Source organism: Bombyx mandarina, chromosome 05, assembly GCF_030267445.1.
Source record: "Bombyx mandarina strain Sakado chromosome 05, ASM3026744v2".
Taxonomy (NCBI): domain Eukaryota; kingdom Metazoa; phylum Arthropoda; class Insecta; order Lepidoptera; family Bombycidae; genus Bombyx; species Bombyx mandarina.
Window position 1 is genome coordinate 1,581,539 of NC_143212.1, and position 15,138 is coordinate 1,596,676.

The following is a 15,138-nucleotide window of genomic DNA, read 5'->3' on the forward strand; positions in this document are numbered from 1 at the left end:
TAGCAAATTACCTTCGTTTAAGAAGTGTCACGGCGATTGGTGGGGATGTCGAGTAAATCGGCTGACCATCCGAAGACCTTGCCGGTAATAGTTTGGGGTCGGCCTGGGCGCTTCATGATCTGCGCCTTTAGTTTTATTCGAAGGTGCGGATAATCGCAACAACTCTGCGTTAATGTAAGTTTAGTCATATTTTCCTAACGTTTGCACTCTTCTGTGTGAATATGATACAGTGTAACATGTAAACTCATTAAAGTGTTTTTCGTAATTCTGAAGTCGCCGTGGCCTAAAGGATAAGACGGTTCATTCGTATCTTGCGATGCACCGGTGTTAGAATCCCGCAGGCAGGTACCAAATGTTCCAATGAAATACGTACCAAATGTTCGATTGACCTTAGAACTCTTATCTCAAGGTTGGTGGCGGCATTTACGTTGTAGATGTCTATGGGCTCCGGTAACCACTTAACATCAGGTGGGCCGTGAACCCGTCCACAATAAAAAAATAGTTTTGCGACAGATTCCTTTCAATGTAGTAATCTAGAAATAAGTAGATAAAACATATATATATATATATATATATATATATATATATATAAGCAGGTTAGTTCACGTCCCATATGATTCAAAGCAGGTAACTATTACGTTGACACAGCGGCTCTGCTACTCTTCATACTGCAACAAAAGATTGCTTCCTATACGAGGGCACGTAGGGATGCAGATATATCCGTATTGGCTCACCAACAGTAATTACGCATAGCTTTTGCGGGTTTGATTATTAGTACACGACGTACCATCATTGTATAAGTCAAAACTTGCATAAGGCCCGTCATGACTTACGCGAGTGTGGTGTTCGCTCACGCGGCCCGCACACACATAGACACCCTCCAATCCCTACAATCCCGCTTTTGCAGGTTAGCTGTCGGGGCTCCGTGGTTCGTGAGGAACGTTGACCTACACGACGACCTGGGCCTCGAATCAATTCGGAAATACATGAAGTCAGCGTCGGAACGATACTTCGATAAGGCTATGCGTCATGATAATCGCCTTATCGTTGCCGCCGCTGACTACTCCCCGAATCCTGATCATGCAGGAGCCAGTCACCGTCGACGCCCTAGACACGTCCTTACGGATCCATCAGATCCAATAACCTTTGAATTAGATGCCTTCAGCTCTAATACTAGGGGCAGGCTTAGGGACCCCGGTAACCGTACTCGTCGAACTCGACAAAGAGGTCGACGTGCAACCTAACCCATGCATCAGCCCGCTGAGTTTCTCGCCGGATCTTCTCAGCGGGTCGCGATTCCGATCCGGTAGTAGATTCATTCGCGAAATAATTGCTCTAGAGTTGTTAGGTCTCCTTCGGAGGCGCTCGGGCAGTTGTTAGCAAATCCCACCCCTCTTGGCTGAGCCTTTGCTCGCCCACCTGTCCTGGTGAAACTGGAAAGGCCTTCGGGCCACCAGTAAACTTTCAATCATAAAAAAAAGTCCGCCAGCCGTAATCTTTTAAGCTACAACCACGTTAATATTTGGACTGATTTTCACATTATGACAAAAGTGAAATAATCGCATATGAAACAGGTAATATGGTAGAAAATATTTTCTCTAGCGTCATTATCCAAGGAGAAATGTGGGGTACACCTGTTTTTACTGGTGGTAGGACCTTTTGTGAATCCGCACGGGTAGGTACCATCGCCCCGCCTATTTCTGCCGTGAAGCAGTAATGCGTTTCGGCTTGAAGGGTGGGGCAGCCGATGTAACTATACTTGAGACCTTAGAACTTCTATCTCAAGGTGTGTTTTTTTTTTTTTTTATTACTTAGTTGGGTGGACGAGCTCACAGCCCACCTGGTGTTAAGTGGTTACTGGAGCCCATAGACATCTACAATCTGGACGAGCTCACAGCCCACCTGGTGTTAAGTGGTTACTGGAGCCCATAGACATCTACGACGTAAATGCGCCACCCACCTTGAGATATAAGTTCTAAGGTCTCAGTATAGTTACAACGGCTGCCCCACCCTTCAAACCGAAACGCATTACTGCTTCACGGCAGAAATAGGCGGGGTGGTGGTACCTACCCGCGCGGACTCACAAGAGGTCCTACCACCAGTAAAGTAAGTGTGGCGCATTTACGTTGTAGATGTCTATGGGTTCCAGTAACCACTTAACACCAGGTGGGCTGTGAGCTCGTCCACACATCTAGGCAATAAAAAAATAAAAAAACACCTTCGGATTGACTAAACGCTTACCTAACGCGATTCTTCATAACCACACAATATGTATGGTACCGATTTCTGGATACGAATTTGTTACGATGGCAAGGACTTGACTTTCGATTGCGTCCCAATTGAAATGGATTACTCGTTGTAAAAAAATAGTTTCACTATCATTTTTATTAGAACAAGTATCCATTATTAAATACTCAACCTGAAAACAAAAACGAAAGAAACTTCTCCACACATTAAATCGAAAAAATATTGTATTATAATTACAATATGACTGTGATTTATAGTTATTTCCTTGAAGCCAAAATATATTAACAAAATATTCGGTAGTTATTATTATTATTACATTTTTTTTAGCATCATAGACACAATTTAATTAATTTGTTGTAGTTGCGCGACATCTTGTGTCGAATAGGTACACTTGTGCAGTCTTAAGAAGATTTGTAATTTTATTTTTGCTTAATTATGCTTTAAGCTGCACCTGAGTTCGAACATACCTTTGCTTTAAGGTCCGTACGCGATTAATAAAATGTCTAAATTATACGATTAGAAACAAATCACACTAGGTAGTAATGAAATTATTGATGATTTGTAGCATTTTTTTAAAGTAATTTAAGTAACTCTTTTAAAGTGACTATTTAATGTAACTACTTTTTAAAGTTGTTTATTAAAAAAACTAAGAAAATTTTATTTTCCAGTAAGCGCCTTCTAGCAGACATTTTTATTTTGTCTCCATCTAGTGTTATTTTTAGTAAGCTTTTGTCAGTTACTCTATCTTGTCTATAGTCGACTGCAAATTGTCAACCATAGTGCATTGCGCATAAATGGCCGCCATGTTGCTGCCGTCTGAAAGATGTTCGCAACTGTATGTGTTTACTAATGAGTTTTGAAGACCTACATAGTTAAATTACTGTGTTTGTGAAATTGTGAGTGTACAATGATTTTATACCACATATATTGATGTGATTGTAAAGTAAATCAAATGTCTCTGAAGCCAATAGACAGTGAAATTTTCTTTAGATAGTCATTCGGTTCGGACGGCATAATGGCTGACAATCTGATTCAAAAGTCACATAAAACTAGTGAAAAAAACAAGTATAACAACGTCATACATCGTACAACGAGTGAATCTCTTCGGCTGAACGAGTCGGAGAAGGGAGTGACTCACCCCACAAGTCTGCAAGCCGCCCATAACCCAAGGAAAATATCTTCGTTTCAGATCACCAGTGTGACGCTCGGCTCCCGAGTGAGCACAGATGCAGGCGAAGACTCCGCTGATGATCTAGATGAATCTCACACCGACGACATATCACGGGTGACTGATATAGAGAATGAAACACCAAGTTTCTCGGAAGATACATTTTCTAAAGACGACGTGTTCTACAACGCGTCCAGCACATCTCTAGGCTGCGCACCTGTTATACCGACCAGCTCTCAATACGGACTCGCGATAGTCGGCCAGGACAACGCCAACAATCAGATAGGAAGTTCAGTGCCAAATAGTAATAACACAGAAGCGAATGATATGCACGTCAGTGTCACTAACGCAAGTGCTGGTAGCATTATTAATCTCATAGGAAATGCTAAACCTCAAGAAGGTATGAAAGAAATTCAAGAACATGTCAGAAATGAACGTTTCAAAGTTGTTAAAATTGAAAGTACCGAGCCGTTTAGAAGAGGTCGATGGATATGCATGGACTATCTTGATCATAGTACATCCCAGCAAAATGCACCCATCACATTAAATAACAATCAAGATGTAACTGAAACCAATACATTGCAAGCTCCCGATAGTGGTGTGGTGATAAATGATAGTCAGCATGATGAAGTGCCTAATGATCTATCAAATAAATGCCCTAATATGTCAGATCTCCAAGGAAATGCTCCTACAGTTCAGCAATTGGAGCAAGCTCTTCAAAAACAGTTCCCCATGGCCTCTCCGGGACAGTCACTAACTCAACCAATAAATGTAGTACAACAACAAATGCCCGTGTCACAGCCGATTACTGTTCAGTCTCCACCATTAGAAATGCCACAACAGATATCGAATCAAAATATGCAAGGGAGTCAACAGCATCCACAAAGCATGACTCACATAACAATGCAGAATGCAGCGCAGGGGCATCCACAGCAAAACCAACAACAGCAAGTCCAACAAATCACACAAAATTTCCCACCACATCAGTTGCAGCAAGTCATTGCTCAGACACAGGGCATAACTATGCAACAAATACCTATGCATCAACAAATGCCACAACAGATGCAGCAAATGCCAAATCAACAAATGCAGCAAATGGGTCAGCATATCCCACAAGCACAGATTCCTAACATGCAGATGCAACAACAAATGCCACAAATGCAGGCTATGACGAACCAAGGACAAATGCCACAAGTTCCTACTCAGCAACCTCAGATGCAGCAAATGCAAATGCAACAAATGCAAGGCCAACCAAATCCACAATTACATATGCAACAAACCCAGATTACCAACATGGGTCAGAGTCACCATTTGCAAAGCCAACAGTCTATGGGCACTCAGCAAGCACAGTTGCAGCATTTGCCAAGTCAGGCACAAATCCAAGCTTTACAAAGTCAACAAATACCAAACCACATACAGCAGATGCAAATGCCAACTCAATTAACTAATACTAACCAGCAAATACCACAAATGCAAACACAGATGCATCAACTGTCTTCACAACAGCAGCAAACTGTTGTTCCTGGAATGCATCCTCAGATGAGTCAACAAGGCATGCCAACTGTCCAGCAGCAATATAACCAAGCTGTAAATCAACAATCCACTGCACAGTCTATGATCAATCCTAATATGCCTTCGTCTCAGCCACAAATGGTACAACACAGTGTACCTCAGTATCATACTCAACAATCGCAAATGAGCCAACAAGGCCAGACTTTACCACAAGAGGTGCTCTCAACTATTGTTACTTCTCAGCAAGGTGCAACACTTCCTACAAACCTCCAGCCTATGGCTTCTCAACCCCAAGGTACAACTTTGCCTGCGAATCTCCAAAGCCTTGCTGGACAACAACCCACCACTAATGTTCACCCAATGGCCCCGCAACAAGGAAATGTTCCTCAAGGAAACTTGCAGATGATGTCTGCCCCACCCCAGAATATGCAGATGACTCTGGACGGGAATCAGCCCAGTATGCAGATACCCGCCACAGATCCTATATTCATGCAAACTACGAATGTCGGACAGCAATTACCTGTTGGACAACATATGGCCCAACAGAATATGTTACCACAACAAGTAGGCGGCCAAGGTCAGATGGGGGCAGTTCAGTATGTACCGAATCAGTCAGTGACAATGGCACATCAGAACATGTCAATGTCAATGCAGCCTACCATGCCTGTGGGAATGGGCAGCGGAGTGCATCCAAATGTGGTGCCATCGCAGACAAGCATGGGTCTGGGTTACGGAGGTGTTGTGCCAGTCATGTCTCAAAGCAATGTAGCTCCTGTAGAGGCAACTGTATCAGGAACCAACTCACCGGTAGTGTCATTACCAGTAAACTCGACTGCATATGTGACGAACACACAACCAGGACATGACAGTCAGGGCTTTGGCAGCCCTGTGAGTGCGGTAGTGTCTCATGCGATCAGTGGTGCGGTGGTAAGCAATGTGAATGTGAATGCATGTGAAAGTGGTGCTCCTGATGTTTCTGCTGAGGCGATGCAACCTGGAGATATAGGCGATGGTAAAGAGGAAACCCAGAATGCACCACCTACAGAGGATGAAAGGTATGTAAATTTAAAAGATTATGTTTATAGAAACTATTCATATATAAACAATAATGCGAATTTTTATTTTCAAACTCAATTCCAAATAGAATTATAAGTTTGTGGTATTTAAAGAAATCAGAGTCCCTCAGCGTAAATGGTTCGACGGAAAAAATAAAATTGTGTTGTCTTTAGTTTTTCTTGTACTTTCTGAAGTGTGTTTAAATTTATTAGAATATAGTAAAATATTCTGAAAAATAAATGGGTATATCTAAAAACAAATTTGAACTACTTGGGTAGTTTTTAAAATGCATAATATGGGCTTGTAGAGATACAAGTTACCTGTTCAGATTCGAGATTAATAAGGTCATTCAAGTTGAAACTGTTTAAGATGAAGACCAAATGTTAAGACCACTATACAAACCATAATTTTAAGTGCAAGGAAAAAATAATCACATCATCTCTTAGCTTAAAGATTTTCCTCTGGTAGGGGGTAGGTGGCTAAAGAAATCTTGAATAATTTATTGAAGGCTGTCTGTGGTCAGTGACCTTCCTGTATTACAAAAACCAGACTCATGACTTTATTGGAATAAGTTTAATAGATATTTGTTATTAATGGTCTCCTATGTATTCTTGTTCCTGTCGCTTTTTAATTTTTCCAGACCCTACTATGCTGGAGAATATCCTACCTTGAAAATAGTCTTAACAAGTTTTGTTATTAATTTTACCAAAATACACTACTATAAGATAATCAAGTATTTTCTGTAGAGAAATAGTTTAATAAAGCTATCATATTTTGTTATGGTATTGATAACCTACTCGGACCAAACCTGGCTAACTTTTGGCTTGAGTTTTGAAGTGTTCCAAGCTAATGAAATAGGACCCTTGCAATACTGGTTACAGATATGAAGATATGACACACAGCCTATGACCAAAATTTCCAAAACAAATGTTTGTATCAAAGACAGGTCAGGACACTCAAGAATTACCATAAAGAGGAGTTTTCATTCCAGAATTGGATGTGTGGCATAAAGATATCATGAAACATACTATACTATAGAGGAATGTTGTAGTAGTATAGACTCCGCTCTAGTGGCAGATTGTGCGATGAAGGGTGATCAAACAATAACTCGGAGCACACTCCTTTATATTTAAATATAATTAAATTAAAACCTTAACAAAACTGATTCTTAGACCATGTTTCTTAAGGTAGTTGGCTGCATTCACATATTAATATTTGGTATGGTAATCACTGGGCCTTGAACTTTCTAAGAAAATCTACAGTAATTACTATAAACTAAAATAACCCCTCACATTCTAATGTTAAACTTAATTACCGTAATGGCTCAACGTTTAGGCCCTCAAGGGATAGCAACTATAATTATGTGTTTATTTATTTATTTGACAACATTTTTAAAAAAGTTAACAACTTAAATAACAATGATTTTTTTTTGTGCACAAAAATGTAGTATGTGCAACTAGTTTCAATATTCCCTAAGCATGGAGTTCTTGAAATTAGTTTTTATTGTCTTCCAAAACAGTATCATGATCGCTAAATCAAACTCGAAGAATTTCTGTGAAATTCCTTGTAACTTGAAAGAATAGGTTTTGTTAAGCGAATCTGGAATCTATTTGCGAATATAACTCCGAGTAGAGACAATGGTGTTTGTTTGATTTGCTTTCGTTGGTCGCTGCTTCGCCGCCGGCCGGAATCCGACGTCCCTTTGATGCTGTTTATTTGTGCTTCGTCCTGCGACATAAATAGGCGGTTGACACGTACGTATGCTGAGTGCATGGTGCTGGCCGGTATGTTGGTGACTCACGCGCCTCACATCTCTACGGTAACGGATTAAAGGCGTCGACCGTGCGCTCCTTTTCGTCTGCCTAATTCGATCGTGTACACCTTTTTTATTTGACAATGACGCTCGATTTCACTTTTTTAATGTGTTCGACAACATACGACTTTTTCTATTCGTTACACCGGTGTACTCGCTCACAGCTCACTTTGTGTTACCGGAGTAAGAAGCTACGGAAACCCATAGGCATGAACAACGTAAATGCCGACATTTTGAGAATTTTGAATTTAATTAACACAATAAAATCTGGAATGCATTATGTGGAAGGCATTGGGGAAGGCCTATGTCCAGCAGTGGGCAGATAAAGGCTGATGATGATGATGATGATGATGATGATGAATAAAATCTCACGCGCGAAATAAAGTAGTAAAATAATTATATAAAACTACGTTGATTTAAATGCAATTTATTTTAAAATTAATTATTTCCTTAACTTAGTGTAGCCGCAGAAAAAGATACAAACGCCGGCGCTGCAGCGTCAGAGGCGACGTTGGTAATCTAGTATGGAATCGAAGGTCGCGAAATCTGAACCTTCCACGCGCTCCTGATCAAACATCGTCGAACATATACGTGCTTAGAATATAAACAATTCATTTTAGATATTGTACTGCCAATATTTTGTATTAAACAACATAACAGAATTAGACTAAATCGAAATTTCAAGAATCTGAGTCAAAATTATAAAAAAAGTATGTTATTTAAAATGACTAATATGCTGTGACTTATAATGAAAAGTGTTGAAAGATGTTTTCCAACATTTTAAACTGGTGTTTTGTGACTTAAAATAGCTCTTATGTCAGCACCTTTTATTTTATTGCTTGTTAAGATTCCACGAGTTTTTCAATGGCCCATTGTCTGAACTTACAGTTGATCCTGTTCATTCACGGAAATACCAACGTTTATGGCTCGTTGGATGAATAGCATCAAAGTGTGGATACTTTCCAAACTTATTCGTATCACGAGAATATCTTTTTGTGATTTATAAATACAATGCAAAAATACTTTCTATATCAAGTTTATGAAAATTATCTAACGATATACACCTGTTTCGGCTCGTTCGTACCGTTTAGATAATTTATCGCGCCCGCATTTTATAGAAAACTAGCGACCCGCCCTGGATTCGCTTCGGAAACATTAAATCTTATATTGATAGGCGAAGCCCGCCATATTGCGAGCGGTACGACAATAACTGCGGGTAACGCCGCGGGGCGAAGCTAGTCTAAAAAAAGTTACTCCTTAATCATCAGCTACCTATTAGTGAAAGTCTCATCAAAATCGGTCCAGCCGTTCCAGAGATTAGCCGGAACAAACAGACAGACAGACCGACAAAAATAGTAAAAAAAATTATTTTGGTGTATGTGCCGATAAATTCGTATGAATGTAGTAAAAAGCGGTTATTTCAATACTACAAACAGACACTAATTTTATTTTTAAGTATGTATAGATATTCGAATACTGTTAATCGTGGAAATGAAACTCAAAGAACACATGTGTCTGTCGTCCATCTGCTTGACATATCACATCTAATTGGACGTTTTGTACCGAGTTGACAATTCGAGAGATGCGTTCGGGCGCGCGCATTTTCTAAATGTGCGATGCAATCTATTGGCGTGCTTATATTGGAGAAAGTGCATACACCAAATGCTTTCTTAGCTGCGATCTTAGTGCACGTTATTGTCAAATTACTTACTTAAACTACACGCAGAATAAACGAAAATAATTTAAAATATTTGATTATGCAATTTCTTTAATTGAAATGTTTGAGTAACACTGAAGTTTATTGCTTGAAAAAATTAAACTGTAAGATTTTATTGTTTTGTATGTCGCTTTTGTCAGTGAATCACTACAATTGACACAGAGAACTAAGAATACCGTTTTTGTCAGCATAGCTCATTTAAAATGCATTCATTATTAAAGTTGGTGATAAGACCTCTTGTGAGCCCGCGCGGGTAGGTACCACCACCCTGCCTATTTCTGCCGTGAAGCAGTAATGCGTTTCGGTTTGAAGGGTGGGGTAGCCGTTGTAACGATACTTGAGACCTTAGAACTTATATCTCAAGGTGGGTGGCGCATTTACGTTATAGATGTCTATGGGCTCCAGTAACCACTTAACACCAGATAGGCTGAGCTCGTCCACCCATCTAAGTAATAAAAAAATTAAAAACCGGTTTTCAGTTATATCTACTAATATAACTTACTTCAGTCGCTACATATTTTACTAAGGTAATCCAATAATCGGAATTAAAACCAATTATGTTTGATTACAGTCATGACCATCTTAAGATTTAGATTCATTGTATACGTTATTACATGTTCTCCCTCCTTATTAGATTAAGGAAAAAAATACTGTCTATACTAATATATAATCTACAGTGGTTTTTACGGATGTTCCGTTATAACCACTGAACCATGCACCCGATTGACTTGAAACTTGGTACATATGTAGAAAATACTTACATGTACTTAATGGATAGGCTAATATTTATATGAGTGTTGGACCCCCTAATAGTAATGACAATAAATAATAAGGCAAATTTTAAATGCCCAGCGAAGCCGGCGAGTACGGCTAGTTTTGTAGTAAAATTCATAATACTAAACCTCGTAAATAGAATAGAAATATGGAAATCGGTTACATAGGAGAAAACGATCGTTAACTGTTTCGACTGTGCCTATTTATGTGTATACATAATATGTATATTTTTTTTATATCGATACATTTCTTGCGTTCTATGTTTGTGGTATACAATAAGGATCGACGAAGTCTCATGTCTACAATAAAATCTTCCGCTGTTTACAATATTATATCGCCTTAATGCTCCATCCACGTAATTTCCTCTAGATGTAATAAATATGAGGATTTTTATTTTTTTTATTTTGTTGTCAAACAAACGGCTGTAAGCGGCCAATGCATGACGGTGACTAACAAGGACATAATACAAAAAAAACGGGTCTGTCTATTGCGTTTCGTGCAAATAGTATGACTTGTTGCTTTTCGTGATTCGGTCTCAACAAAAAAAGTTTTTGGGTCTGAAATATCATTCAAACGAGAATTTAAAAAAAAAGGTAGTTTATTATGCGTGTTTGCATTCATGTTTTTTTCTTTTTACCATTTCAAAAGTTTCTACTTCATACATGAGTCGACTATTATCAAAGCCGGCAATGTGACTTTTGGACAATTATTGGTAAATCAGAAAAACGAATTATTGACTTGGTATTCCATTGGCAGTCACAAAACTCTTCTGAACGACATCTTAGATAAATAACAGGTTAAGTATTAACCTTTATTTAATGCAGGTTTTGAACCGTATTCTTTGAAGGAGACGAATATATTCAAATCAATCTGTATTGACATATCAATAACATTTTTTTGTCCAAATGCACAGATTGCCACCTTTGATAATAGACGACTCATATACTCATAAAAAAAATCTTCTATTGCTATTTTTAAATTTCAAATAACACAGATTTTAATGTTTTACCAATATCAAAACAAATTATATCAAGGATAAAACTGTACATTCCGTGAATACCTGCAGTCCAGTTCAGTAAGTCGTTTATTTGACCTCCGCTTATTCCAATTAATTATTGTATTGCGCCTAATTTATTACGCACGCTTTAAGTTAAGAACATGAATTACAGTACAATTGAGTTTTAAATTTACATTTCAATTTTACGATCTTTTTTGTTCTGAAAAACTCATGTTGACAATTAATGCAAGAGGTTGACGAAAGTATAGATTGACTCTAATTCATAATACGAATGATCTTTTTTCAAAAATAATTTTAAAAACAAATACGAATTTAACAAAGTCTAAATGCTATAATCAAATTGCGACAGAGATCATTGCTCAATGATTCACAGACAAATTTAAATGGCAAATTGTGTTTATGCACTGAATATCTTTTTCATAACATTATAAATAATGTATGTTCACTTGACCGAATTTCAATTACATTTTTACAGGTGCAAAATGCTTGAGAACGTTTGGTTAGATATATGCATGTACAAATAGGTATAAAAATCGTTAGCTCATAACGTTGCAAATATTACGCGACGTGATTTCACTGATGATAATTGATCGAGTAGCTTAATGCAATCGATCTTTTAAATGCTAACGCAGTTCGACTTTCGTACATTCTATCCGCAGATGCGAGGCGAATGTAGAGAGCAGTTGGCTAACGATTGAAATACTGTAAAGAATATTCTCGAAAAAAAAGGGAATTGGGCTAGTTTGTGTAACAAAGGTAAAACATATTGAAAGGATTGTGTTCTTGGTCCTTTAAGTTATTTATTTGAATCAGTACTTTAAAAGACCTAAAGATCTCGCAGAGTGGGCCGATCATTCTAAAAATACATCGCATCACGAAAACAGCAGCCGGTCGCGAGACAAAACTTCGAAGTTGTAATTGCATTGAAATTGCGTCTACCCTTCACACTGACGCTTCGCGACATTTATAAACAATGTTGCGACTGAAATTTATCTTTCCGATACTGTATCAGTTCAGTATAAGAAAGCAATAAAATCGTATTATATACTTGCATCCTGTGATTCATACAACGCATCGTATTCTCGGCATGACTCAAGAAAGAAGAAAACAACCAAGAATTATCGACCCTAGCAGCCCTGTGTGAAATGTTGAATGTAATTTGTGTGTGCTTGCCGACTTAGAAAACAAAAGAGAGATTGGAAAGTACATAGTCGAGGAATTTGTTTCCTTCGTTTGTAAAATAACACGTCCAATACTTTACGACTATCGGAACATGTGTAATGTGTTGCTATTATCATCGACACGACCGTGTCGTTTAAAATCGTCGTCAATTCGAGTATGAAACACACATAAAAAAAGTGTTTTAATACAAATGTGAGTAATTTATATACGACAATAGGATCAAATAATGGGATTATTAATGAGATCGTTGCACGTGTTTGTGGTTGCAAATCCATTATGATAACTTGACCGTCTTAAAATCAGTTGTTATTACGTGATAAAGGTAAATGAACGTAGAAATTGTAATCATTATCTAGTATGTCAAATTCGAATAAAGCCGTATCTCTTATTGTTGTACGATAATGCGAGTTTATCGCAGTTATTCCCTCTGTAAGTACCGCTAAGAATTCTTTCGTCAACGTGACAAGCTGATACCTACGCTATGAAACGAAAACATTAACAAACATGTTGATTTACCCCGTTTCAAGGAATAGCATCATCAGACTATGTTGCATTTAAAACGTATAGTCAATACGGAATATATGATGATAGCATAAAGTAGAAACACAGTATATATTTTGAACTAGACTATTACAATTAAAAGTTATCCTGGGCCGCCATCCTGCTAATGACTCAGTCGTCAGTCACTGTATCCAATGTAAAACGGCAAAATATTTTATATAAACTCTTTAATTTATTTTAAATACTGGTGTACCAACGCAGCCAGTCTGGTACAATGCGCACGTAAGACAGATACTATTTATAACACGTTCTGAAATAAACACACAGAGTTCTTTTAGTAAATGTATTTATCATTATCTCGTGTCATGAATGCCGCAAGTTCAATAATCTGATAGCGAACGTTTGTTTTGGAATAACGATATTATACCATTGCATTCGCAATTCAATGAGTGTTCTTGTTGACCCCTTCGGTAGTGTTGTAACTAATAATATCACATAATCGTCTTTTGTATTACAAATAGATACGGGGAGAATATTCACATGATTCAGCTTGAATGAATTTTTTTAGTATTATACATGACACCGTATCATTCCAAATGTTAACACATTTTACATTGTACATTTCGTTGTACACAATATTATTAGTTGCAAACCTTTGTTACAAAGTGCGAAAGGCAAGAACTAAGATAAGACCTAAGGTACTGCTTTGCCACTGCGCTATCGACAAAATGTTGTACTGTATTGATAAAGGTTCTTGTAGTTTGTTGACCTGTATGTTTATATTTTTCCGTCTTAGGAAGGACGTTAAAGGCTTAGTTTAAAATGTTATGTTATCATTTAAAAAAATGCCTTTTAACTTATAAGAATGTAGACGAAGATTATTTCATGCTTACATCTATACTTCTATACTATAATATTATAAAGAGGAAAGATTTGTTTGTTTGTTTGTATTGAATAGGCTCCGAAACTACTAAACCGATTTGAAAAATTATTCCACTATTTGGAAGCTATACTATTCCCGGGTGACATAGGCTACAATCGTTTTTGAAAAAAAATACGGATCCTTACTAAAACTCCAATAATGTAACCCAAGGTGTAAAAAAATTTCCTAAAATATTCTTTACATCGCGTGCCCTGCGAAAACTATTGATGATAGAATAAAATAATGTACTACGACTGTAGGACACATTATTATTTACAAAAAGTGTCGCGACAGCATATGTCTAACTATTATAGTTATGCCGCAATAAGTGTTCTTTTATTTAAAAAAATAAAAATACGTCAAATATCGTTGAAATTTTTGTTAAAGACCCGAGCGGAGCCGGAGCGGGCCGCTATTCATTATATAGATAAATTTGTATGTTAATATTAATATTGATACATGTCTTTCAGAATAATAATAAACCATAACATAACCGCGGCAGTTTCACCACCCAATTTTTTTTATTTTTTATTTTATTTTTTATTGCTTAGCTGTGTGGACGAGCTCACAGCCCACCTGATGTTAAGTGGTTACTGGAGCCCATAGACATTTACAACGTAAATGCGCCACACACCTTGAGATATAGTTCTAAGGTCTCAGTATAGTCACAACGGCTGCCCCACCCTTCAAACCGAAACGCATTACTGCTTCACGGCAGAAATAGGCGGGGCGGTGGTACCTACCCGTGCGGACTCACAAGAGGTCCTACCACCAGTAAAAATTTAGGCGATTGTAATTTAGGCGTCGCCAAAACGAATTGATTCTTGCCAGAAACGTCCTCACAATGGCACATTGCCAGCCCTAATGAATGTAAGTTGCATCCTTTTATTTATTGCGATAAATTCCCATAAAATATGTATGTTAAATAGAAGTAACACGAATCCAACTACATCACGAATGCTCGAAACATTTTCCCATCTAGTGATGCACTAGAATTTCGCATTTAGAACCTAGTTCGTCGACACTGGGAATGCTTCTACTTACTATCGCGTTTTGTAAATACATTTGCAATTCAAACTCGGCGCTTTAATGGCCGTCCGTACAGAGACATTCTGAGCACAAGACCACCATGTTCAATAAACTACCCCTAGGTACTTCGATTAGAATAAAATCACGCCTTTTCGCATTAAAAGTGTACAATTTTCAAAAATGTGCCAAATTGAGTTAA

At 37.9% G+C, this 15,138-nt stretch overlaps 1 protein-coding gene across 7 annotated transcripts in view; it reads left to right on the plus strand.

The window, feature by feature from the left end:
* The first annotated feature begins 37 nt into the window (after positions 1-37).
* LOC114242131 (uncharacterized) overlaps positions 38-15,138 on the plus strand; it is a 172,461-nt gene continuing 157,360 nt past the window's right edge. For 4 of the 7 annotated variants that reach the window (XR_016323063.1, XM_089727243.1, XM_089727244.1 and 1 more), the window contains exon 1: positions 3,007-5,982. Coding sequence is in view for 6 of the 7 variants with exons in the window: in XM_089727243.1 (XP_089583369.1) it covers positions 3,263-5,982 (2,720 nt within the window). In the remaining variant the exon portion in view is untranslated. Of the gene's footprint in view, positions 175-3,001; positions 5,983-15,138 lie in introns of those variants that run through there. The other 3 variants (XM_089727246.1, XM_089727248.1, XM_089727247.1) reach the window with 2 other exon arrangements.